The sequence below is a fragment of the Parasteatoda tepidariorum genome, chromosome X2, assembly GCF_043381705.1.
Source record: "Parasteatoda tepidariorum isolate YZ-2023 chromosome X2, CAS_Ptep_4.0, whole genome shotgun sequence".
Taxonomy (NCBI): Eukaryota; Metazoa; Arthropoda; class Arachnida; order Araneae; family Theridiidae; genus Parasteatoda; species Parasteatoda tepidariorum.
Window position 1 is genome coordinate 26008662 of NC_092215.1, and position 26528 is coordinate 26035189.

Consider the following 26528-nt stretch of genomic DNA (forward strand, 5'->3'; position numbering starts at 1 on the left):
AGCATAAACCCTGATTAGAATTAAAGCAATCATAATATTTAAAAAGACTTCAAAAATTACAAAAACGAACAACAAATGAAATATTAAATTAACTAAATAAAAAGCTTGGGGATAGAATTTAGTGATTATTAATCTTTAACCAGACACCCATCAAAGATTTAGAGTGAGATAAACTATTTTTGAGTCTGATGACCTTACAGTATTTCTTATGATTCATTAAAGAGACGGACAACACATACCAAATAACTTTTCAGCCACAAACTACTATTCTTAAACTGACAATGGCAAAATGAGGATGTAGAAAGAAATTTAATGTACAACAAATAAATAAAATGTAATTATAAATTGCAAGAAAACAGTTTTTGAAAATTGAATGTATATGAATATAATATATGCTACCTATCCTCTTTGGGCTAGCTGGCACATAGGACCTCAAGTCTCTTGTTTCAGGCTCTCTAGTCCTGAGCCAGTACTCTTGTCTCCTCTTATCCATTTTGTTTTGCCTTGCGCAAATCTTGATGCATGTATCCTTGCTAAGTAAGTCTCGGCCTTCCTCTTTTATAGTTTCCATCGGGTGCCCAAGTAAGAACAATGTTAGCAGGGCTGTCTTGTTTTAAACAAAGGGTATGTCCAATTCATCTCCATCTTCCTTCAAAATTTCCTGATGAAAGGGTGTTAGTTTTTCCTTCATTGCTAGATCTTCATTTAAAATTTTGTTAGGCCATAAAATTTTTAAAATAATTCTTAAACATTTGTTTTGGAATGTTTCCAGTTCTTCTATTTTAGTTTAGTGGAGGTTCCAACATTCAGCAGCATACCAAAGTATGAAGCGAACAACAGCTTTGAAAAAAAAAAAATTTGTGAAGATTTTTATACTTTAGGTTCTCAAAATTTTTTGAAGGTTTCTGAAACAGCTTCTAATTTTTATAATTCTTTTGTTATATCATTTCTGCCTCTTTGTTTACTTACAATTGCTCCAAGGTGTGTGAAAGAATCAATTTCTTCAGAATTTATTAATTGATTTTGCATTTAATCTCATGGCTTTTGTTTGATACTTATTAATTTGTAGACTAATTTGATTTGCATATTTATTAAATTTTTCATTTTTTTCACTACCTATGAATCTAGATGAAAGGAAGACTGTCATCTGTATAATCAAGATCAAGGGCGGTATTAAAATTCTATCTGGTCTCTCTTTTTTTTCATTTTTGGTTGTGTGCTTCATAATCCAATCAATGGAAATTACAAATAAAAATTCAGACAACTCTTCACTTTTTCCAGAAAATTCATATAATAAAAGAAATTAACTGCTTTAAAAAATGTGCAAGTTTAGAAATTAAACCATCTAACAATCAATGAACATTCATAATAAATATCGTAAAATTAAAAAGTAACATTAAAAAAACCATGATGGAGTTCAATTCCTACTCTGTAAATTTTAAAACACTAATCAGTTTAAGTCTAAGAGTGCTGTCTTTCTACATACTCTACTTCACATTTATTATATCATCCTTCACTAAAAAAGTTTTTCTGTAACTTTTCTATCTCTAATAAGGTGCTTGCTATATATGTACATGATTGTACTTTTTCTTTAGGTAGAAATTACAAAAATTACCGATCTTAACTCTAAACTTAAGGAATAGCCCTACTTATAAAGGTTGAATAAAATTATGAATCTCTCTCATGATTAATTTGAACTTTGGATTAATTTTTTGCTGTATTAAATTGGTTTGTTTAATTTTAGGTTATGTTAAATATTCAAAAACAAGAAAAAAAAGTAAACCAACTACTAAAACAGATAAAGCTAGTTTAAAAGGTAAACATGTTTTTTATTCTTCATTTGCCATTTCAGAAAATCCAGACTGATATCCAAACATAATAACTGAATTATTATCATACTTATAAAGATTAAATCCATTAGTAAATATTGACTCTTGATTAATTTTATACTTGATTAAAAATTAAATATGTTTATTTTTAGTTAAAGTTCTACATTCAACATCATCAAAAGATGTTATACGAGCTATAAAGTCTGATGATTTTACTCTAACAGGTGCGCCAAATGTTTGTTTTTTTCTTCATTTATCATTACAAAAAGTTAAAAATTGTAACTTATGAGTAGAATAGTAACTTATAAAGGTTGAATTAAATTGTTTATTTTTAGACAATTGTAAACCTGCAAAATCGACAAAAGATTATATGCCAGCTGCTAAAACAAAAAAATCTTGCCTAAAAGGTGAGCTAAATTTTTTTTCTTCATTCATAATTACAGAAAATCAAAACTTATTCTTATAGTCATGCTTATACAGGTTATATAAAATTGTAAATATATACCCTTAATAAGTTTATACACTTTATTTCAAATTTAATTGTTTATTTTTAGACAGTCTTAAACTTTCAACAATGTCGAAAAATTATAGGCCAGCTACTAAAACAAAGAAAGCTTGCCTAAAAGGTGAGCTAAATATTTTTTCTTCATTCATAATTTGAAAGTTAAAACTTATACTTACAGTCATACAGGTTAAATTAACTTGTAAATATTTACCCTTAATAAATTTTATACTTTATTTAAAGATAAATTGTTTATTTTTAGACAATCATAAACTTCCAGCAAAAAATTCTAAACCAGCTACTAAGACAAAAAAAGCTTGTCTAAAAGGTAAGCTAAATGTTTTTTCTTCATTTATAATTACAGAAAATCAAAACTTATAGTAATACTTATAAAGGTTAAATTAAATTTTAAATATTTAACCTTACTTAATTTTATACTTTATTAAAGATTAAATTTTTTATTTTTAGACAAACATAAACTTTCAACAATGAAAAACAAACAAATGTCAGCTACTAAAACAGATAAACCTGGTCTAAAAGGTAAGCTAAATGTTTTTTCTTCATAATTACAGAAAATCAAAACTTATACTTATAGTCATGCTTATAAAGGTTAAACTAAATTGTAAATATTTAACCTTAATTAATTTTATACTTTATTAAAAATTAATTTTTTTATTTTTAGACAAAAATAAACTTTCAACGAAGACAAAAAATTTTATCCCAGCTACTATAACAGATAAAGCTCGTCTAAAAGGTGAGCAAAATATTTTTTCTTCATAATTACGGAAAATCAAAACTTATATTTAGTCATATTTATGAAGGTTAAATTAAATTTTAAATATTTAACCTTACTTAATTTTATACTTTATTAAAGATTAAATTTTTTATTTTTAGACAAACATAAACTTTCNATCAACACTTTTTAACGTGGACGCAACTTTCTATTTATGCCGCGTTAAAGCGGATTTCAAAACTTTTTTTCTTATTTTTAATGCGTCCATTTTAAAATATGCAATTAAACTTTATAACAACAAATTCTCATAACTAATTATTTCAAATAAAGATTGGAAAGAGCTCACCGGGATTCCCCTTCAGGCTGACAACGGACCATCTGAAAAATATTAGATCAGAAAAACTTTTTAGCTGGTTCTTTTTTTTAATTTTTTACCACAATAAAGGACACACGACTTGCTCTTCCTCCATCTTTTTTATTTTCTCTTTCACTTAATACACATGACTCTTCCCAGCGCCATCTCTTGATCTTTTTTTAATTAATTTGGCGCGGGAACAGTCATACTTATAAAGGTTAAACTACATTGTAAATATTTAACCTTAATTAATTTTATACTTCATTAAAAATTATTTTTTTTATTTTTAGACAAAAATAAACTTTCAATAAGGACAAAAAATTTTATCCCAGCTACTATAACAGATAAAGCTTGTCTAAAAGGTGAGCAAAATGTTTTTTCTTCATAATTACAGAAAATCAAAACTTATGCTTAGTCATACTTATAAAGGTTAAATTAAATTGTAAATATTTAACCTTAATTAATTTTATACTTTATTAAATATTAAATTTTTTATTTTTAGACAAACATAAACTTTCAACAATGAAAAAAAAATTAATGTCAGCTACTAAAACAGATAAACCTGGTCTAAAAGGTAAGCTAAATGTTTTTTCTTCATAATTACAGAAAATCAAAACTTATACTTATAGTCATTGAACAATATTAGATCAGAAAAACTTTTTAGCTGGTTCTTTTTTTTAATTTTTTACCACAATAAAGGACACACGACTTGCTCTTCCTCCATCTTTTTTATTTTCTCTTTCACTTAATACACATGACTCTTCCCAGCGCCATCTCTTGATCTTTTTTTAATTAATTTGGCGCGGGAACAGTCATACTTATAAAGGTTAAACTACATTGTAAATATTTAACCTTAATTAATTTTATACTTCATTAAAAATTATTTTTTTTATTTTTAGACAAAAATAAACTTTCAATAAGGACAAAAAATTTTATCCCAGCTACTATAACAGATAAAGCTTGTCTAAAAGGTGAGCAAAATGTTTTTTCTTCATAATTACAGAAAATCAAAACTTATGCTTAGTCATACTTATAAAGGTTAAATTAAATTGTAAATATTTAACCTTAATTAATTTTATACTTTATTAAATATTAAATTTTTTATTTTTAGACAAACATAAACTTTCAACAATGAAAAAAAAATTAATGTCAGCTACTAAAACAGATAAACCTGGTCTAAAAGGTAAGCTAAATGTTTTTTCTTCATAATTACAGAAAATCAAAACTTATACTTATAGTCATACTTATAAGGGTTAAACTAAATTGTAAATATTTATCCTTAATTAATTTTATACTTTAATAAAAATTATTTTTTTTATTTTTAGACAAAAATAAACTTTCAATAAAGACAAAAAATTTTATCCCAGCTACTATAACAGATAAAGCCTGTCTAAAAGGTGAGCAAAATGTTTTTTCTTCATAATTACAGAAAATCAAAACTTATACTTAGTCATACTTATAAAGTTTAAATTAAATTGTAAATATTTAACCTTAATTAATTTTATACTTTAATAAAAATCAAATTGTTTATTTTTAGATGATCATAAACTTTCAACAATGAAAAAAAAATTTATGTCAACTGCTATAACAGATAAAGCTTGTCAAAAAGGTGGGCAAAATGTTTTTTCTTCATAATTACGGAAAATCAAAACTTATATTTAGTCATACTTATAAAGGTTAAATTCAATTTTAAATATTTAACCTTAATTAATTTTATACTTTATTAAAGATTATTTTTTTTTTATTTTTAGACAAAAATAAACTTTCAATAAAGACTAAAAATTTTATCCCAGCTACTATAACAGATAAATCTGGTCTAAAAGGTAAGCTAAATGTTTTTCTTCATAATTACAGAAAATCAAAACTTATACTTATAGTCATGCTTATAAAGGTTAAACTAAATTATAAATATTTAACCTCAATTAATTTTATACTTTATTAAAAATAAATTTTTTTATTTTTAGACAAAAATAAACTTTCAATAAAGACAAAAAAATTTATCCCAGCTACTATAACAGATAAAGCTCGTCTAAAAGGTGAGCAAAATATTTTTTCTTCATAATTACGGAAAATCAAAACTTATACTTAGTCATACTTACAAAGGTTAAATTAAATTGTAAATATTTAACCTTAATTAATTTTATACTTTATTAAAAATCAAATTGTTTATTTTTAGATGATCATAAACCTTCAACAATGGCAAAAAATTTTATCCCAGCTACTATAACAGATAAAGCTTGTGTAAAAGGTGAGCAAAATGTTTTTTCTTTATAATTAGGGAAAATCAAAACTTATACTTAGTCATATTTACAAAGGTTAAATTAAATTGTAAATATTTAACCTTAATTAATTTTATACTTTATTAAAAATCAAATTGTTTATTTTTAGATGATCATAAACCTTCAACAATGGCAAAAAATTTTATCCCAGCTACTATAACAGATAAAGCTTGTGTAAAAGGTGAGCAAAATGTTTTTTCTTTATAATTAGGGAAAATCAAAACTTATACTTAGTCATATTTACAAAGGTTAAATTAAATTGTAAATATTTAACCTTAATTAATTTTATACTTTATTAAAAATCAAATTGTTTATTTTTAGATGATCATAAACCTTCAACAATGGCAAAAAATTTTATCCCAGCTACTATAACAGATAAAGCTTGTGTAAAAGGTGAGCAAAATGTTTTTTCTTTATAATTAGGGAAAATCAAAACTTATACTTAGTCATATTTACAAAGGTTAAATTAAATTGTAAATATTTAACCTTAATTAATTTTATACTTTATTAAAAATCAAATTGTTTATTTTTAGATGATCATAAACCTTCAACAATGGCAAAAAATTTTATCCCAGCTACTATAACAGATAAAGCTTGTGTAAAAGGTGAGCAAAATGTTTTTTCTTTATAATTAGGGAAAATCAAAACTTATACTTAGTCATATTTACAAAGGTTAAATTAAATTGTAAATATTTAACCTTAATTAATTTTATACTTTATTAAAAATCAAATTGTTTATTTTTAGATGATCATAAACCTTCAACAATGGCAAAAAATTTTATCCCAGCTACTATAACTGATAAAGCTTGTGTAAAAGGTGAGCAAAATGTTTTTTCTTCATAATTAGGGAAAATCAAAGCTTATACTTAGTCATACTTACAAAGGTTAAATTAAATTTTAAATATTTAACCTTCATTAATTTTATACTTTATTAAAAATCAAATTGTTTATTTTTAGATGATTATGAACTTTCAACAATGACAAAAAATTTTATCCCAGCTACTATAGCAGATAAAGCTTATGTAAAAGGTGAGCAAAATGTTTTTTCTTCATAATTAGGGAAAATCAAAACTTATACTTAGTCATATTTACAAAGGTTAAATTAAATTGTAAATATTTTGCCTTAATTAATTTTATACTTAATTAAAAATCAAATTGTTTATTTTTAGATGATCATAAACTTTCAACAATGACAAAAAATTTTATCCCAGCTACTATAACAGATAAAGTTTGTCTAAAAGGTGAGCAATTTTTTCTTCATAATTACGGAAAATCAAAACTTATACTTAGTCATAGTTATAAAGGTTAAATAAAATTGTAAATATTTAACCTTAATTAATTTTATACTTTATTAAAAATCAAATTGTTTATTTTTAGATGATTATAAACTTTCAACAATGACAAAAAATTTTATCCCAGATACTATAGCAGATAAAGCTTGTCTAAAAAGTGAGCAAAATGTTTTTTCTTCATAATTAGGGAAAATCTAAACTTATACTTAGTCATATTTACAAAGGTTAAATTAAATTGTAAATATTTAACCTTAATTAATTTTATACTTTATTAAATATCAAATTGTTTATTTTTAGATGATCATAAACTTTCAACAATGACAGAAAATTTTATCCCAGCTACTATAACAGATAAAGTTTGTCTAAAAGGTGAGCAATTTTTTCTTCATAATTACGGAAAATCAAAACTTATACTTGGTCATACTTATAAAGGTTAAATTAAATTGTAAATATTTAACCTTAATTAATTTTATACTTTACTAAAAATCAAATTGTTTATTTTTAGATGATCATAAACTTTCAACAATGACAAAAAATTTTTTTCCAGCTGATGAAACCGATCAAGTTTTTGTATTAGGTGAGCTAAATATTTTTCTTCATTCACTGTTGCATAAAATCAAAATTGATTTATATAATTTCTTATCTTATTTGCTTTCTGCGTTTAAAGAGAAAAAATGGTTTTAAAATTAAATTGTTGAGATCAATTTATTCTTACAAAAAAAATAATAATAATAATCTGCGCTCATACTGTGTCTGTATTGGTTAAAGTTAAAATCATTGTGACTTAATTATTTGCTCAATTTTTACAATATAAGTACTGTGCATGTAATTTTGTTTAAATATTTTTGACTCTATCGTAGAATTTTAATTCAGCAAATGTATTTTTGCCAGTAGCTATCTATAGTAGTAACTTTTCCATTAATTTATTCTATGAAAGGTTCACTGAAAAGAAAAAAATTTTGCTTACAAGTGAGCGCCTATGTTATTCAGAGGAAATTTTATAACAAATTCATCGCTTAGCAACCTTGAAGAAAGATCTACTGTCAACAAAGAAAAATCGTTGAATATTATCAAACTTTTTTAGCTGCAGAAGAGCAGAAAGAAATTTGAAAGCATTTTTGCGAAAAATGACCAAAATTCTCCTAACACTTTAGACTCTTGAATGAATATATGTATGTGTCTATGTGTGTATATATATGTATGTATATATTATATATATGTATATATACATATATTGTTTATTGTTGGACTATACCATTATGCCAGGCGTCGAGTAGCTCGGTTAGGGAGAGGAGGAAGTAAGAGTTTTATAATTATAACATATTAGTAATTTATTTACAAGAACTATATTTACAGACATTAAGTTGTTACATCGTTCTTCACATAAGGTTTACTTGGCTCGCACTCCTTTGCTTTCTGTTACAAAATCATCCGTGTATATCCACATAATTACTACTGCCCTCTAATTCATAATTACTACTGCCTTCTAATTCATAATTACTACTGCCAATATTTTCTTTTAAATTTAAATAAATTTACAGTTTAGCGTTAACAATATATATATAATATTGTGGTGGTAGTAATCATCATTCCAAATTTTTAGTGATAGTTCTAGTATCATCTTTGACTGTTACAGATACATCTTAATTTGAATGTAATATACTGATAATTATCTCAGAGAAATGAATAAAATCATTTATGAAAAATTGATTTATTAAGCATTGAAAATAGCCATTATTCAAAATATTAAAAAAAAAAACCTTAAAGGAATCAAGAGAAACATTATCCTATTGAGATAATTTCAGTTTAGATTTTTATTCAATGGTTGGGATTGGGAGGCCCAAAATGGCATCCCCAGTCGCCAAAAATTGAAAGTGAATTAACTGTTCCCAATGGACAGTTTGGAGCATGGGAAGAGATCCAAAGTTGAAGAATTATCGAAAGATTACATAGCTACAAATATAGCCAATCCCATAATTATTATTAGATTTGAAATAATTCGGTATAATCGAAATAATCGCCTAAAAGACTGAGAATTAGTATAGCCATGCAACTGAAACATATATGCAGTAAGAATGAAGAGTTTTGTTCTTGATTTAGTGAAGTAAGGAGTCTACATTAGTATTGAAATAAAAAGTTAGCCGTTACATTTATCAATAAGAAAAGAATGAAATATTTTATATTCGCTTTTTATAAATTGTAAAAAAAAATTATAATTGATTTATTTTAATTACAATTCGATTAAGAGTGATTAAAAAATAAGTTTAAGAAATTACAGAAATTTTAAAAGCTGGGATATATATATTTATGGAATGCCTATTGTGGCATCGCAAATGCATATCTACATATATATGTGTGTGTATATATATATATATATGCATATGATAATAGCAGCCATGAACAAATGTTCAGGAGCACATGCAAACAGTTAGATGAAAAATGATAAGTCATTTTAAAGAGATGGCAGAACTTCTCATCGTCTATTTAAAGCATATTCAATTATTGGCAGAGCCCAAATCACGCTCTGAAATCTGTATGCTTGAGTTTTTATCCTAGAGAAAGTAGCATAAGTTTTTCCCTCTATTGTCTTAGGTCTCAGAAAGAAAGGGAAACATAAAAAATTATAATTGATCTAATAAATAGGTCGAAGGAAAAAGTATTTTTCACGAGTTAGAGGGAAAACTATAAAATGTTAGCTAAAGCATAACTTAAAGCTAAAAATAGATTAAAAGTCAGGATGGGAACATTAATGTGTGAGAAAGAGCGTTTAATTTGGAATAATAAATAAGGAATAACATACAAATATTAGAATTATATATTTAGAAATTATTTTTTTGCTTGATTTGTGCTTCTAACTTTCTAAATTGTTTGAATCTTTTTATGTACATCCTTCCTCCCCAAAGAATTTTAATTACCATGGAAAAATTTTAAAAAATTATTATTTATTTACCATACTTTCCCTATGATTGAAGCACAATTAAAATGAAAAGAATAAAATTTGTAATCTCAACGTACAATCAAATAGTGTGTTTTTTATAAATATGTATATTATTTTTATAAATAATATACATATTTATAAAAAACACACTTATATAAACAAGATTAAAATCTAACACAATGATACTAATTTTAACACACAATTTGCTGCGGATATGTTTTTAGGCCTACTTTACACTTAAATGATGTTTTTTTAAAAATTGATAGTTTTTCTGACTCTTTGTCAGTTTATTTCAAAGTTATGTTTATATTTCTTGATGACAACCATTCACCAATAAATACTATTCTTCTTCCATACATTTTTAAATTCTTTCATTTAAAATTGTAAATTTCCACATTTTAAAAATGCAAATATTTATGAACATTATATATAACAGTATGGAATTACAAGTTGTCATTTTTTGTTATAGGAAAAATATTAATTTGAAGTTAGACTTTAGTCAATTTACTTAGTTCAGTTTGCTTAGTGAATAAGAAATGACTCAGTGGTCTTTATTCTGAAGTTTAAAACTTTAGTATATTTAGGGGCATTTTTGCTAGATAAGGGGCTTTACTCCCCAAAAAGAGGAAAACAATCCCAAGTCTCAATAATGTTTTTCTGAAAGATCCTGGTTTCAAATATAAGCTATACTTTATTTGTAGTTTTGATCACAAACAGAGAAAAAAATCTTCCATCGCCCCATATCTTTTTGTTAGATCTGGGTAAACACTGAATTGTTTCTTCCAGAAAAAGGGGACAAATTCGTCTAAACCATCTTTTGTTAGGTAAACTCAGTATTTTTTTTTGTAAATTTAATTTTACATTAACAATGAAAAACCATTAAAACATTAAATTTAATATGAAATATAAATTACTTATATTATTAAGCCACAATATTATTTAAATTTGTTTATTATTCATGAGATAATTTCAGTTTATCAGGTGGGTGGTACCTTTGCAATTTTGATACATGAACTATTTCTGTATTTTCCTTATTATGAATATTTATTTTATAAATAACATCAAAATATTTTTCAAGAATTATGTATGAATCAGAAAAAGTTGGGGTAAGTTTTCGAGTATTTGGGTATTTAAAATCTTCACACATTATAGTATTTTTAGGAGAAAATTTGATATGAGTAAATCTTGCATCATAGTAAATTTTATTTTTTTCATGATATTGTTTTGTTATTTAACAGCAATTTTTCTAGCTTCTATTGGTGGATACATTTCTTCTGATAAAAATGATTAAATGGAACAATGCCAAACAATAAATAAGCTGGTGGAAATTTAGTTATACAGAGTGCAGAGTCAAATTTAATTCTTCTCTTACTTCTTTTAATAATTTAGGCCAAGGAATTTTTTTTATCATTAATTTTACATTTTAAACGCATTACAATGGTTTTTCCTAAATGTTCAACTTTTCCATTAGTTTCTGGTCTATGAGCTGTATTTAACAATTGTTTAATTTCACAACGTTTAAGAAATTGTTTTAAAATGAAAAGAAGTAAATACAACATTTCTATCACTTAAAATGCTTTTAGAAGTTTGAATTTGAAAAATTTTGTGCAAAAAATCAACAAAAATTTCTGTGGTTATCAATTTAGATGCAAAAGACCACATGTATTGGGTTTGATGATCGATCATTAAAATTAAATATTTTTCGGTAGAATTATGATTAAAAACACCTACAGTATCTATTGCAATTATTTCAAAAGGTTTGTCAACTGGGGGCTTTTCCTGAAGCAAACCAAATTCTTTTTTTGTCTAGGTTTTTTATTTATTTGACAAGTATGACAATATTTATTGAAATTTGTAATTTCTAAAGTAATTGTTTTCTGACTCCCTGAATGACCAAATTTTTCATGAGTAATTTCAAGTAATTTTTGTTCAATGAAAATGGAACAACAGTTTTAGTAAAACCCTTTTTGTGTAAACATAAAGCATTAATAATTTAGAAAGTTTGAAACACAAATCAGGCAATAAAACGAAGAATTTTGAAGATGTAAGTCCTTTTTTGAATTTGTGTAAATCAGTTTCATTCTTTGATTTGATAGCATAAAACATTATTCGTTTCAATAAAATTTGCCATTAAATTATCATTTTGTTGGGCTTTGCAAATTTCGTCTGATTGCAAAAGATGTGAAAAATAGCTTACATAATTTATATCAATATTACTATTATTTATATCAATATTACTATTATTACATTTGTTTAATGCATCTACTAAGACATCAGAAATTTTAATTCTGTGATAGCATAATATTTTCATTGTCTTTTAAGGAACAAGAATTGAATGTTAATGGCTGTATATGAGGCCTGAAACATCTGGCTGTTTCAAAATTGCTCCAACACCACTTAGACTTGCGTCAACAAAAATGTGACATTGTAATTTAGGGTTAAATATTTTCAAAACAGATTAAGAAATTAAAGCATTTTTCAAAATATCGAATGGTTCTTGACAGTTGGAAATCCAACACTAAGTTGTATCTTTCTTTAAGAGATTATTTAAGGGTGCTTTAATTTTAGCATAGTTATTTAAAAATTTATTATACACATTTATTGAACCTAAGAAGTGCTGAAGAGATTTAATATTAGTTAGGGGTTTTAAATTTTTAAATGCTTTGATATTATTGTTATCTGGAGTCACTATACTATTACATATTTCATAACCCAAAAATTTAATTTTAGTTTGCAAAAAAGAGCATTTGGAAGCATTTAATTTTAAGTTTTCAAATCAACATACTTTAAAAAAGATATGAAAGTGATTTAAATGTTCTTCAAAACTATTTGAATAAATAATAATATCATCAAAATAATTAGCTACTAATAAAACTTTATGTTTAGTGAGTATTCTGGATATTGTACTTTGTGTTCTTCCTCCCAAATGGCAATCTTAATCTACTGCTGGTGACAAAACCAAGTTTCTCAGTGTCATCAGGGTTAATTTGAGTTTGCCAATAGCCATTGACAATGTTCAGTCGACTTAAAAAAACCAATGCCTAATTTATCTATGTGAGTTTCTATAAGTGGTAATGGCTCTGTATCTGATTTAGTAATTTGATTTAATTTTCTGAAATCTATAGAAAATCTACTTTTTTATTTTCATCTTTCTTAAAAGCTAATGTTACTGGAGCTAATTAAGGAGAAGAGCTTTCTTTAATTATATTATGCTTTAATAATTCTTTAATTAGTTTATCTGTTTCCTCTTGAATTGGAGAAGTTTTGTATGCTTGTAAGGACACTGGTAAGTCTAATGTTAATCTTACCTTTTGAGGTTCAATTCTTACTGTCCTTACATCAAATTTAACTTTATCAAAAATATCTTAAATTCTTTTAAATTTCCTGTAGTTTTTTCATTATCTTGAATTTTTTTCGTTATCATGAATTTGCACAATTCTGTCAACATGATTCTGACAATGCAGCACCAAAAAAAATTACCGATTTTAGTTATTGGTAAATCGATAAAACCCGGATGCTTTCGAAATGTTAAGTTGTTGCCTTGTGATTATGACAGTAATCAAAAATCCTGGATTGCAATTGCAAATTTTGAAGCCTATTTGAAAAAGTAAGGCAATAACATGCAGACAAAAAAAGGAAACATAATCTTCGTAGACAACTGTGCTGCTCTTTCCAAAGAGAATAAGTACACTAGCATCTGGTTGCAGTTTTTACCACCAAACTCTATTTCTGTTCTACAACTGATAAACCAGGGAGTTATCAAGATATTTAAGCAGCATTATAAAATGCGAGTTGTGAAACAAATGCTGGAAGGACTTGAAAATACAACAGAGCTAAAAAAAGTCAATGTTTTTGAAGCGATTGAGTTTATTGTATCAGCATGGGAATTAATAACACCATCTGCGATTGCTAATTGTTTTCAAAAAGCTGGATTCTCTGACTGAGATACAACTGAAAAGTATGACTTTGAGGCTGAATGTGAAATGTCAGATGAAGATGAAGAAACAAATGAAAATTTTGATAATGATTGGAAGTCGCTCCAAAATAAACTTCATTTCACTGCATCGTTTAAAGAATATGTATCAGTTGAGGAAGAAATTTTACTTTGTGATGTACTTACATTACAGGATATTTGTGACATTACAAATGACGCAGAAGAAGTGAGTGAAACCGAACAAGATATTGCTAAAGCTCCTGGTTTTCTGATGCTAGAAAAGGGTTGGATACTTTTCGAAAATATATTTACAGCGTTGAACAGTTGGACAATTTTCACTTAAAAGTCAGGACAAAAAAAACAAACTACTTTACATGGGTTTTTTTTCTCTCAAAAATCTCGTCAATAATTGTAAAAATGTAAATAACAATGTATAAAATTAAAAAAATGAGATAGGTAACTTTGTTTTTATTTATTAGCAATTTTTTTCTAAATTAATACTAAAATTAATTATGCTGATTCTGTAATATGAGTTATACAATTTTAAAAATTTTTAATTTGTGTGTTTTTAAACTTCACTGTTTAAGAAGTTTACAGTTTGTAATTTTTTATGAGCACCAATTAGTAGTTTCTTGCATTTCCATGGAATAATTTGTCTCAAAGCGGCCACATTCATCTATTTTCCTTAGAATCATAAATAATGCTGATGTAGAATGTCCATATTGTTTCATTGAGAAAGGGTAAAAGGAGGCATGATAGATATGTGGTGACAGTTTTATATATATATATATGTGTGTGTGTGTGCTACAGAGTTTCTTAAAATGGAAGAATTTCTATTTTAAGTGGAAATATAGCTTGGTCAGCCTTGATCAACATATATTTTCTTATAAACATGAAGAGTAAAGATTTAAAAAATAAATTGGGTGACAGGTTGTTAAAGTTTTACTTTCTGAATTGATACTAGGCATAAATTAAAATCTTCTACTTTGCTTTTTCTTTGTCTAATATTGCTTGTGTAAACAAAAGAAAAATGTATTTCCTAAATAGAATTTGCCTGTTGGAATAGCAGATGGCCAATGGTTTTTATCTCATCAGGAGTATACAGTTTTTGTACATTTAATATTAACATTTTGAAGAGGACTTAGAGCTTGTCAAAACAGCTGGCTTCTTGAGATATGCTGTACTCATATCAAACTTAATCTATTATTTTTAACTAAGCTAGTCCAGTTTAATTATTGATGTAATTATGTCATTCTAATATTTCATTTTATAACACAAGCGTGAAATCCTTTATTTACTATTTTATCTATTATAAAATTTTGCATTAAAAATGTAAAATAAAAATGTTTTTAATTATAATGTTCTCTTTTCAGAGGAAGTCTTTAAGGGTAAATTCGTCGCTAAGGGGGACAAGTATGACTCTAGATTTTCTGATACCCATTCTGATATTTTCAAAGAAAAGGCTTATACTTATGAAATGAAGGTAAATATTTTATTCCTTTCATTATTCCTTACATATCTAATCATTAATTTTAAATTAAATCAATTCAGATTTATAGAAGAATCTTTAAAATCAGTATATTTTATCTATGTATCTTACTACATCTTAATCGCACTGTGTAAAAAAAAATTTCAGAAATGGTTTAATTTTGTATTTCTCCAAAATAATATATACGAATTTAGGTTTGTTTCAAACTTTTAGTACTAAATAAAATGTCTCTCAATGTAACTTTATTCTATTTCATGCTTGATTACTTGATCACATTGTAATATGATAATGAACACATTGAAAGTTAACTTATTTAAATAATTTAACCCACTTGTCCAAATTAATGAATTTAATTTTAGGGATTAGTTTCAATTAAACGAAATCAGTCACAATTTTAGTATTTTAAAGTTATGAGGATTATTCAGTCTACAATTTTATTAGGACAATTATTTTATTCAGTCTACAATTTGTAATAGTCTTATTTATGAATTAGAATGAGAGACTTTATGAATTTCTGGTTTCCATTATAACTGTCAATGCATCAAGTCCCTTATTCTATTCCATAAATGCAATCTTAACAGATTCTCCACTACTACATATTAACTGTAGATAATACATAATTTCACTTGTTACTATGAGAATTATTACCCATTCTAAGAGAAGGTCTGATTTTGAATTTTTCAGTAGTTAGTTTTTTCCGCTATTTCACTGTTTTTTTTTTTAATTCTAATATATTCAATATAATATTATTATGAACTGGGATTTTCAGATATAAGTTATTACTTTTTGATGATTTCATCATAAATCCATGTCTTTTCTCGATTGTTTATCCGTAATTACTTATCATAAGTCATTTGCTCAAGCTATCAAAACTCAGGAAACCAAGAAAATTAATTATATTTTTTATTTCTGATGAATATAAAAAAAATTCTAAGCCCAGTGAGCAACATTTGTGGTCAGGTTTGAATAAAGAAACACTTTATTTATTTTAGGCTTTAGTATAGACAAGTACATGAGAAAACATAACATTTATCCTTCTAACAAAATCCCTGTCAACCAGTGCTGTTAATTGTTTTATTACCTTCCCTATTCTTTTTAAAGTATGGCATGGTTTTTTTACAATCAGTCCTGTATTAATTATTTATCAGTTAATCATTTGGAATATTTCTTGTACATTCGTAATATGGCCATCTCACGGAATTACATCTACTTTTATTTGCAGAAGTTGGTTCATTCTAGCAATCATCAAATATATAAATTCTCAACTCTCATTTGAGAATAAATCTGTATTATTTTTAAACAAAAGAAAATACCATTGGTTTACCTCAACCATATGCTACTTTGGAACAAATTTGTATAAGCAAATGTTCCAAAGCTAAAATTTATATAGTAGAATATCCCTAATCTCAAAATTCTGGCTAATCCAAGCCAGTATAACTTCTTGAAAATTAGAAGTGAGAAAATCTTTGTTAAAATATTTTTTAAAAATTATAAAAGCTAATATGTATAACAAATTTATACATTTGTAGTATGATGGAAACCACTTACATTTAAGCATTTGGCATTGCTATCTAGACAAGTGTTGCTAAGTTTTTTCTTTCTAAATGGAGTAAAACTAAGTTAATATGACTAATAACCATGCAGTTATCATTAGACTTTTAGTATATACAATGTATAAACAGAAAAAATTTTTACTTACTGATTTTTGCGTCTGACATCCTATCTAGGCAACGACGCTATTTACAACTATGAAGATTAAACATCTTTATAGTTTACTATTTTACCAAAATACAGGCTGAAACAACTACAGTTGAACCTTTATTTAATAAAGTTGCTAAATCCCGATAAAAAGTTCCTAATATGGAAAATTCATTAGATAGAAAATCACCATTTAAATTACTTAAATAACTCAAAACAAATTTTTAATTCATTAACACTCAACATAATTAAAACAGCAAATGATACACAGTTATCTTGTAAATTATTATCTACTATTGAATTATTTCCAATGATTTTAACACTTCATCATATGAAGGTTTGGTAATTTCTTTGTTATTTCTGTCTTTAATCTTCTTTGTCTTTTCTCACAATTTGTTGCTGTATTGCTTTTATTTTTCACACTAACCAAAATGCCCAATTCAGTTAATGTTACTGTGGTTGGAAATTTTACATTTGAATCTTAGTGGAATTCTCTGAGTTAACTGTAATCAACTATGAAAAACACTGGTTAAATCTCTTTTCGGAAAGCCACTTCATTATTTAATAAATATGCTTGAAGAACGTGTATAACTATGAAAGTAACTATCTGTTTAAATTTTTAACTGGAAAGCTACTTCACTATTTATTAAATATATTTTAAAAACATGGATGTAGTTTACAATACTCTTATAATAAATTTATGGTTTTCCTTCACAAAAGAGAAATAGAAATTAAATGCTGATGATTTTTGGTTTTACAAATGTTATTTACATTGTGAAATTTTTAGCTATGCGGAGAAAGTGTTAAAAAAAATAAATTTGTGAAATCTTCAACATCTATTTTTTCTAAAGGGCTTTATGCAATCTTTATAAGTTAACAAAAAGATTTGTATTTTATTAACTGCAAGTTTCTCAAAAAAAAATTAACTTTATTTGAATTTTTTATATTATTGAAGTACAGATATTATAAAAGTAGGTTACAGGATGGAGATTATTTTTTATATCCAAAGTAACTTTTTTTGGAGTTATACCCCAGTTGCAAACCTTAATGTATTGTTTCCTATCTATTTGTTTTACACTGAATAAAATTAAATTAAGAAATAGTCAACAAAATTTGTCTAATAATAAAATTGAAAGGGTTTTGTCTATAAAATAAATATTTTTTGGCAATATATTTATGCCTAAAAACCCTTGTAACTTTTAAACTATTTGTTCTATTAACTTCAATTTAGTCACATTTGATTTAGCATAAAAATTAATATGAAGTAATGCCAAATGCATAAATAATGAAGCTAAACATGTCAATGAGTATTAATCAAAAAATTTGATTTTTTTTTTCTGCATAAAACCTTTTAAACCTGTTATTCCATACAAATTAATTTTGGTCTAATTTAATTCAGTGTAAAAAAATATGTAGAAAAAGAGCCACACTTTCTTAGATAGGAATGTTAGATGGGTAAATAAACTTTAAGCAAAATTATGCTTTTTGTATTCAAACCCTTGTAATTTCTAAACTATTAGTTCTTTTGCTTTTGTTTGATTTCATTCAACTCAGAGTAAAAAAAAGTAGGAAGCAAAAACTAACTTGTCTTGATAGCAATGTTTAATTATCTTCCTTCTATAATTTTTTTTAGTTAAAGGTAACATAAAGCTTACATGTTGGGATGAGACAAATGCAAATTTCAGATATGCTCCATATTGGGCTTAAGTCACAACTTTTAAAACAATTTCTATCTTTTCTCTAATTTTATTTCTATTCAAATGCTTGGGAACTAGTCTTTAACTTATACAATAATAAATACAATTCTTTTAAGGAAAAAAATTTGTTTAAATTCATGTTTCAGAAATTAATGGAATATGAAGTATAATATAGCTTGATTATCTCCCTTATTTTCCTTTAAACTGTCTAATTTTTTCAAGTATAGGACTATTGGAAAATATTATACAAATACTTAAATGTGAATCCTTTTTTTACAGTTGGACAGATTGTACAAAATCAGTGAATTCCAAAATATTTACAAAAAGTCAAAGGTTTTGTCCTTAGAGAAGTATGTTTTTCTTTTTTAATGTTGATTAATTTGGTATTAAAATAAGGTTTAACTACTGAACTTGTTTTTAGTTGAAGTGATTTTAGACCTTTTTTATAAATCATTTTACTCAATTAAAGATAACTAATGAGACTAGAAATGTAAGTAGCTAAAGATCTCACAATGCTCAGAAGAAAAAACGGGGAATGTAGGGTGGCTGTTTTCTTTAGAAAAAGGGAAAACCTGAAATTTTCAGAGCAAATGATATCTGCTCTCAATGTTCTCAAAGTATTTGCTATTCGTGATAGTTGAAAGGAATTTTGTGCACAGTATGTTTTAATCTTTTATTTATGAGACATTATAACTTTTTTTTAGCCAATAGTGATCTTATGAAATTTATACAGCAGTGTTATCATTTGTTTTTCTTGCCTTTAGTATTGTTTTAATAACTTTGAATTTATAATTTTGTTATTTTCACTTTTTATATTAATCCAGCATTTTTTGAAACTAAATTTCTTAAAACATAAAAGTAAGTAAAGTAGTTAAATAAACCATTCTCGACTCTGTTGCTCTTTATTTTTTTTAGAAAAGGTAGAAATATACCAATTTTGAGTATGTATCAATCAACAATAAGGAGCCTGATTGTAGCTCAACAGGAATTTGAAACTTATCCCAAAATGAAACATGACTCTATTAGTGAAATGCTTCAAGTCATAGCATTTTGGTTTAAGGATTCTCAGAAGCCTATTTGTCATCATATTCTTCTGATCTTAACCCTTTTTACTCATTTTTCTGAAGCAATATTGAAGACAAAGTTATACAAATAACTCCAAGCCATTGAACTCAATAGTGTCATTTAAGAAGTCTTTGAAAACTATAAATTTCTTGACATTTCAATAAGTTTTGCAGAATTTTGCTATTTTTCTACACCAAGACACATCATAAACATTTATCACAAAAGCATACTAACTTTTCATTACCAAGCCAAAATATTTGTACATGCTTTTTAAATTTACATAAAGTTTATAAATTCATTTCTTTTATTAAATTATATATTTATGTATCATATTGATGATATTTAGTTTACAATATAAATTTTGTTATCCATGTAGGTCAGTAATTGATTTCCATTTGTCTTAAACAGAAATTGTATTATGGGGCTGATTAGTCTTTGTTTTAATAGAGCAGAAGGTGTATAAATTTGTTTCAATTTCTATTGTACTAACCTTTTTTAAATTAAAATCAATGTTGCTGTTATTAAAAATGCATTTTTACATATTATTTTACAGGAACGAAGGAGAGAACGATTTAGTTGTTTATTTTGAAGTACATGTATTACCAGAAGAAAATACAGCAGTCTTTCTAAGGAATGCTGTAGTTGACATCCTTACTATTGAAATGCAGTATTCAAGACTCAAAGTTTTCAAGAATTTAGAAATAGAAAATTCAATTAAAATACAAGGTAATTTTATTTTCTCGGATAATGATGCTAAATATAATCTAGTCTTTTAAAATTTAAAAAAAAATTTCAATTTAAACATGTTTTTCATATTGTATGTATAATATTGTCATGCTAAATCAAATCAAATTGGGAAAATTTTCTCTTAATTTATTTTATACTTTATTAAGAATTAAATTCGTTTGTTCTTAGACTGTAGTGAATATTCTTCTGAAACAGCAGATGATATGCCAGCTACTGAAACAAGAAAGGCTAGTCTTAAAGGTGAGCTAAATGTTTTTTCTTATTTAATCATTACAGAAAATTAAAATTGTTGTATATATATGATTTTATATTTTACATCCACACTGACCACAGTGCTGACATAAAATATCTCAGTTGTAGATGAATCATCGGCTAGAACCCCCTCGATGTCAGGCTAACCGTGGAAGGCTCTCGTGGTTTTCCTCCCAATGTAACCTAAATGCAGGTTAGTTTTATCAAAAAGTCCTCCACAAAGATAAATTTCTCCCAATACTTGATCAAAGAGTTCCCTTTTTTCTAGAGTGGGTTCAAAATTACGAGGCTACGGAGTTGAATATTAGTAGTTGTAAACCATCCAGAATTGGGTTAGCTGTTCAACGACGGTTATAAAATAAATTGCAGCTTAAAAGCTGCAATGAGGCTGTGATGTCTTTTGGGAGCCATCAAAATAAATAACTGGTAAAAATAAATAACAAATCAAAAGGTTGAGAAAAAATAAGAGAATTGAAAAATCAGCAAAGTAGTATAAAAAAGAAAATTATTTTGAACCGTCAGAAAACTCAAAGCAAATAAAATAAGAAAAATGGAAAAACAAGAGAGGAAAAGTACTTGTGATTAAGTTAACTGAATGAAATGTTAAAAAATTGAGATAAACATTGGGAATTAGCCAAATTACTATGTATGTTTAAAGATTAGGCACGGAAAAAAACGAACAAATTAAAAATGGTTACAAGACAGACATTGTTAAACAACTGCTTCTAAGGCTGCAACAGGAAGACTGATTGTTGACTAAAATAATTGCAATTGATGTTCCCACTCATACTGTTGCCAGATGCATAAAATTGAGTACAAAAGTTTAAAAAAAATATCTAAAGCCAACTAGGGGGGGGGAGGTGACACCACCATCTGGTGGACATGTAATCCACCACAGGACTTTCCAGTTATCAAAGATGCTTGCCCGCTTAAAAGGAAATCCACTTGATAAGGTGGGGGATGTTAAGCTACAAAATATTCAACATGAAGAAAATAATGTTATGAGACTCAAAATGAAAAAAAAGAGACTAAAATGCCAGTGAAAAAAAAAGAACATTCCTTTTGCAATAGATATTTGACCACTAAAACAGGAATCCACTTCCAAGAAAAGGGGAAGAAAAAGATTTGATAAAGAGAAATGGACTTTGACCTTGCTGCTAAGGGAATTAAGTGTAAATCGTGATTCATGCTTTAAACTGGCTATTTCATCATAGGACAAAGAAAGTAGGGATACCTTTCTTGAAATATGTGTTGGAAGAAAACTATTGTCATCTGTCAACTACAATCTATTGTCTGAATTTTTTAAAAAAAGTATATATCATAAGCACCATAAGTTTCAGTATTCGGTTATTTCCCTTAAGACAATTAAAAGCCGATTTAATGCTTTTTAGGTGACCTTGCCAACATAATAAGATGATATAACCAACATGATATGACCTTGCCTTGGTAGATAGAATTATGCTACTTACAGTATCACACCTGTACAATCATGCACACTGAACAATACAATTGGTTTAACATGTAACTTGCTCCTTAACCATTCTTTTATGTTTTCCTTTGCCATTTGTAGTTAACACTTTTTTAATTATGATGTTGAAAGTACCGCCTCTTTCTAAAATTTGGAACTTTTTTTTTTCTGTTCAAATTTGATGTCATTCTGATCAGTGTTTCTTTTTTATAGCATTTTGAAACTTAAATTTTAATTACAATCACTCTTTATATACATCTATATAGTAGAAAGTCTGATATTCTGAATCTTGTAGACTTCAACAAGTATGGAATATAGTTTTCTTCCTTTCTTTAAGAAAAATAAAGGTCAAAACATATGTAATTCCATAAAAAAATTCATTAATCACAATTAATGTCAATATTTCTACAGTAAAGTCTTGTTATCAGTTAAGTGCCATTTAGTTAACATGAAAATATTTAGTGTAATAAAATAAAATGTAAAAAAACATACGAACAAGTCAGCAGTTAGTTGAACTTTCCCTTTCATAAACAAAGGCAAGTTTCTCTCCTTATTTTTCTTATTTCGTGTGTAGAATTAGTAACTCAGATAAAAATAATATTAAAAAAAAACTATATTATGAAACAAGGATTAGAATTGAGTTAATTTTTAAACAAAATATTTATAATTTTAATGAAAATTAAGTCAAACATTAATATTCATACTTTATTCTTTTCGCTATTTTTTTTAACTGCTCTTGTCTTTCAAAAACTTTTAAGTTTGCTCAATAAAGCAGTTTGGATATTTAGCTATTCTGAATGCAGCAAGAGTTTAGAGATTTTCCCTTTTTGTTGAAAATAAACTAGCAAATAAATATAATTTAAAAAAGTATTCAATATTTTAAAGGAAGTAAAAATAAAAAGTGAGTAATACACATCTACAAGCAATAACAAAATTTTATTTCAGCCTTATAAATATTGCTCCTATTTTTTACTGTATTTTTGTTGTAAAATAGTAAAAAAAAAATTTAAAATTTGATATCTTATAAATAATGAGTACTAAGTAATTTCTTTTTCAGACTATTGCTTATAACTTGACTAATTCCTTTAATTTTTTATCATAAATTGAATATCCAATTTTTCTTTTACTATGCAAGAGCATAATTTTTTATTTTTTATTTATTAAAAGAATATTAATTGTCAAATGTGAAATAAAGAAAATAACATTATTATACTCTTTACAGAGTGTATCTTTAAATGTAGTATTGAAGTTATTAAGGGGGACAAGTACGATTCTAGTTTGGCAGATTCTGAGTCTATTGTTTACCAAGATAAAATCAATAGTTATAAAATAATGGTATGTATTTTTGTTCTTATTATTGTTCTTTACCCACCCAACCTTCTAAAGTCAATAAGGAAAAATAAAATACAAAAGACATTTTTTTATTTAAATCTTTAGAGCTTTATTTAAATTTGAAAAATGTTCATGTTCATGGGCATACAATAAAGCAAAGCATTCACACAACAGTGAGTTGTTGGCCAGAACGGTCATGATGTTTAAGATTCCTTCCACAATTTTGAGACCAATGGTATGGTTATAATCTGCTTGCATTTGTAAATAAATATTTTATTCCATTCCCAGTAAAAAGTTCTGTTTTTAAAAGTGAGTGAAAATGTTGGCAACTAATGTTGTTTTAAAGCATAGCACATTAAAACATATTTACATAGCAATCCATATTTTCTTTTTTCATTCCTAGGAAATTTATTTAAGAGACAAATGCTGATTTTTTTTTTAGGTCTGGAAATCATATTACTTGTATTTAATCGCTGAAATTTTGAAGAAATGTTTAATATACTATCTCCTTTGATTTTTACTGTTCATTAAACCTGAAATATTTTATTTGACATTCAGCAAAACCTTCAAACTTTTAATTGTTGAGTAAAAATTATATTTTATTCAAAGAGAGCATTATATTGTTGTGTGAAAATTAGCATCAAGTTCTGCATGTGCTCATTAGGTATAAGAATGTGCGCAGAATGATTAAAGCTAAATAATGTAAATAATGCACATAACAGATATACTACAGTTTTAGTTCTGTAAACAAAACCTTTCTCAAAATCCGTAAACAGAATGATGGAAAAATGCATCAAACGGACAAAATCCGAAAAAATTTTAACCAATAAAAAAAGTGGAAGAAGGTAATCAAATGAAGTATGATAAGAAACCGGTGTGAGAAGAACACCATATGTGAATATATATTGAAATTAAATTAAAATAAGATTTCAAAGCTTTGCTTAAAAATAAGATGCTGGAAAGGTCATTAACTGAATTATTATAATTTTTAAAAATGTGTAATTATTTCTGAAAGTCAAGGTCAGTTACTGAAAAGCTATGTTGACTGATTGACTGATATTAGTAAAAGAAAATTCAAACCTTTGTGTAGGAATTCATGCATCTCAGGCAATGGATAATCATTAAGAACTAGAAAGACTGAAAATCGCTGTGTACCAAGAAAATAAGGAGACCATGGTCTTCCTAGATTTTTTTGTAGATCTAAAATATATATCCAAAATCTAAACATAGGATAAAGAATAATTTATTAAAGACATGGGGTAGATATTTTTTTTAACAAAAATGTGTGATTAAATTGAAAATTGACTTTTTCACTTAAATTTGTGTTCGTTATTCTGATAATTGTGTTTTACTCTATATTAAAGATAATAATTGAAGATTATTGAAGAAAAAAAATATAATAAAAAATGAACTACAATATTTTTTTAAATTAATGAAACTGAAAATTTATGACACTAACTTGATTTATTTTAATTTTTTTGCAACTTCCCAGACAATTAATACACCGTACTTCCTTTGAATCCCATGTGCGTCAATACAGGTGTTTGTGCTATGTATTATTTCCTTTAAACTACGTTGCATTTCATTCTCTTTTTGGAAGTTTCATGCCTGTTCACTCATTTGCTTTGTTACTTTCATTGTTTTAGCTGCATTCTGCTTATGACAATAACAAGGTCCTGAGCTCCGGAAATGGAACAAAGATTCCTGGTTGGAAAGTAAAACAATGAAAGTTTTGATATGTGTATGCTTAAAACCATTTCATGAATGCTTATTTGGAATCAGGCATTTACCAATAACCGGTTCTAAGGGCGTGACTAAAATGTAACGTGTAGGCTATTTTGAAGTTTCGAGACAGTACTTTTGTTAGTTTAAATTATCTTAATTTTACATTTTCTAGTAATTATTGTCAAAAATTACTTTCAAATGAATACAGAAATAACTTATATGATGATGTTATTATTTAGTGTTCTACATAAGTTAGGCACGAATTCATTAAGTTATGTAGAATAACTGTTTCTGGGCCTATTAAAATGCAATTTTTGATAATTAACTAGAAATTAACATAAAATTAAGATTAACTTAGATAAATAAAAGTACAATTTCAAATGCCTATGAATAACCACGAGCATTTCCAGATGTGAATTTATATTTCAGGCATGTAATTCTCAATACTTATAATGGGCTTTGCCTTCCCTCCCAGTGTGTAACCACTATACTGAATCTCCTTTGTAAATTTAAGCTACTTGTCCTATCAAGTCTGGTTTGATCTCATTTGCTTCAGAGTAAAAAGAAATGTAGAGAACAAGACTCTACTTGTCTAGGTAGCAATGTTTAAGTTACTTCACCCTTTGATTATCTCCCCCTCAGTTATGAAATCATTTCTATATTTAACTACTTAAGAACTGGTCTCAATACAAATAATTGCTTTGAAAGAAAGCTGTTCAAATGTATATTTAAAAACTTTTAGGAATATTAAGCATCATATAGACTGACTACCCGCCTTAGTTTCCTTTGATTATTTAAATATTTTTAATAAGTAATGATTTAAAATAAATGAGATATGAATAATTAAATATTAATACATTTTTTATAGTTAGAAATATTGTTCAGACACAGTGGATTGAGAAGTATTTTCAAAAAATTAGAAATTTTGTCTTTCAATAAGTAAGTACATATCATTTTATTTATTTTGGATTCATAAGTTTACTGTAAAAATTCTGTTGAGTTAAAAGATTTTTAGCATTTTTAAAAAGAGATTATTTTATTTAACCTAAAATAACTAATAATGGTAGATAACTAGGTAATGGTAAATAACTAATATTGTGGCAATAGATCATACAATATTAGAAAACCCCAGAATATATACAGGGTTGCCGCAATCTGAAAAATATGGTCCCCATAGTTTCGTCAGCAAAGTG

General features: G+C 26.2%; 1 protein-coding gene across 1 annotated transcript in view; it reads left to right on the forward strand.

Annotated features, from left to right (window-relative positions):
• Positions 1–26528, forward strand: part of LOC107437513 (uncharacterized) — a gene marked incomplete at its 5' end in the record, with an annotated part of 153551 nt that overhangs the window by 29652 nt on the left and 97371 nt on the right. Inside the window, 30 exon segments of the mRNA XM_071188260.1 lie at positions 1745–1816; positions 1982–2053; positions 2165–2236; positions 2384–2455; positions 2594–2659; positions 2800–2871; positions 3014–3085; positions 3922–3993; positions 4319–4390; positions 4531–4602; positions 4745–4816; positions 4957–5028; positions 5171–5242; positions 5384–5455; positions 5596–5667; positions 5808–5879; positions 6020–6091; positions 6232–6303; positions 6444–6515; positions 6656–6727; positions 6868–6939; positions 7076–7147; positions 7288–7359; positions 7496–7567; positions 15236–15345; positions 19026–19096; positions 20365–20537; positions 20727–20798; positions 23501–23613; positions 26204–26274. Of these exon segments, the coding sequence (XP_071044361.1) occupies positions 1745–1816; positions 1982–2053; positions 2165–2236; positions 2384–2455; positions 2594–2659; positions 2800–2871; positions 3014–3085; positions 3922–3993; positions 4319–4390; positions 4531–4602; positions 4745–4816; positions 4957–5028; positions 5171–5242; positions 5384–5455; positions 5596–5667; positions 5808–5879; positions 6020–6091; positions 6232–6303; positions 6444–6515; positions 6656–6727; positions 6868–6939; positions 7076–7147; positions 7288–7359; positions 7496–7567; positions 15236–15345; positions 19026–19096; positions 20365–20537; positions 20727–20798; positions 23501–23613; positions 26204–26274 (2332 nt within the window).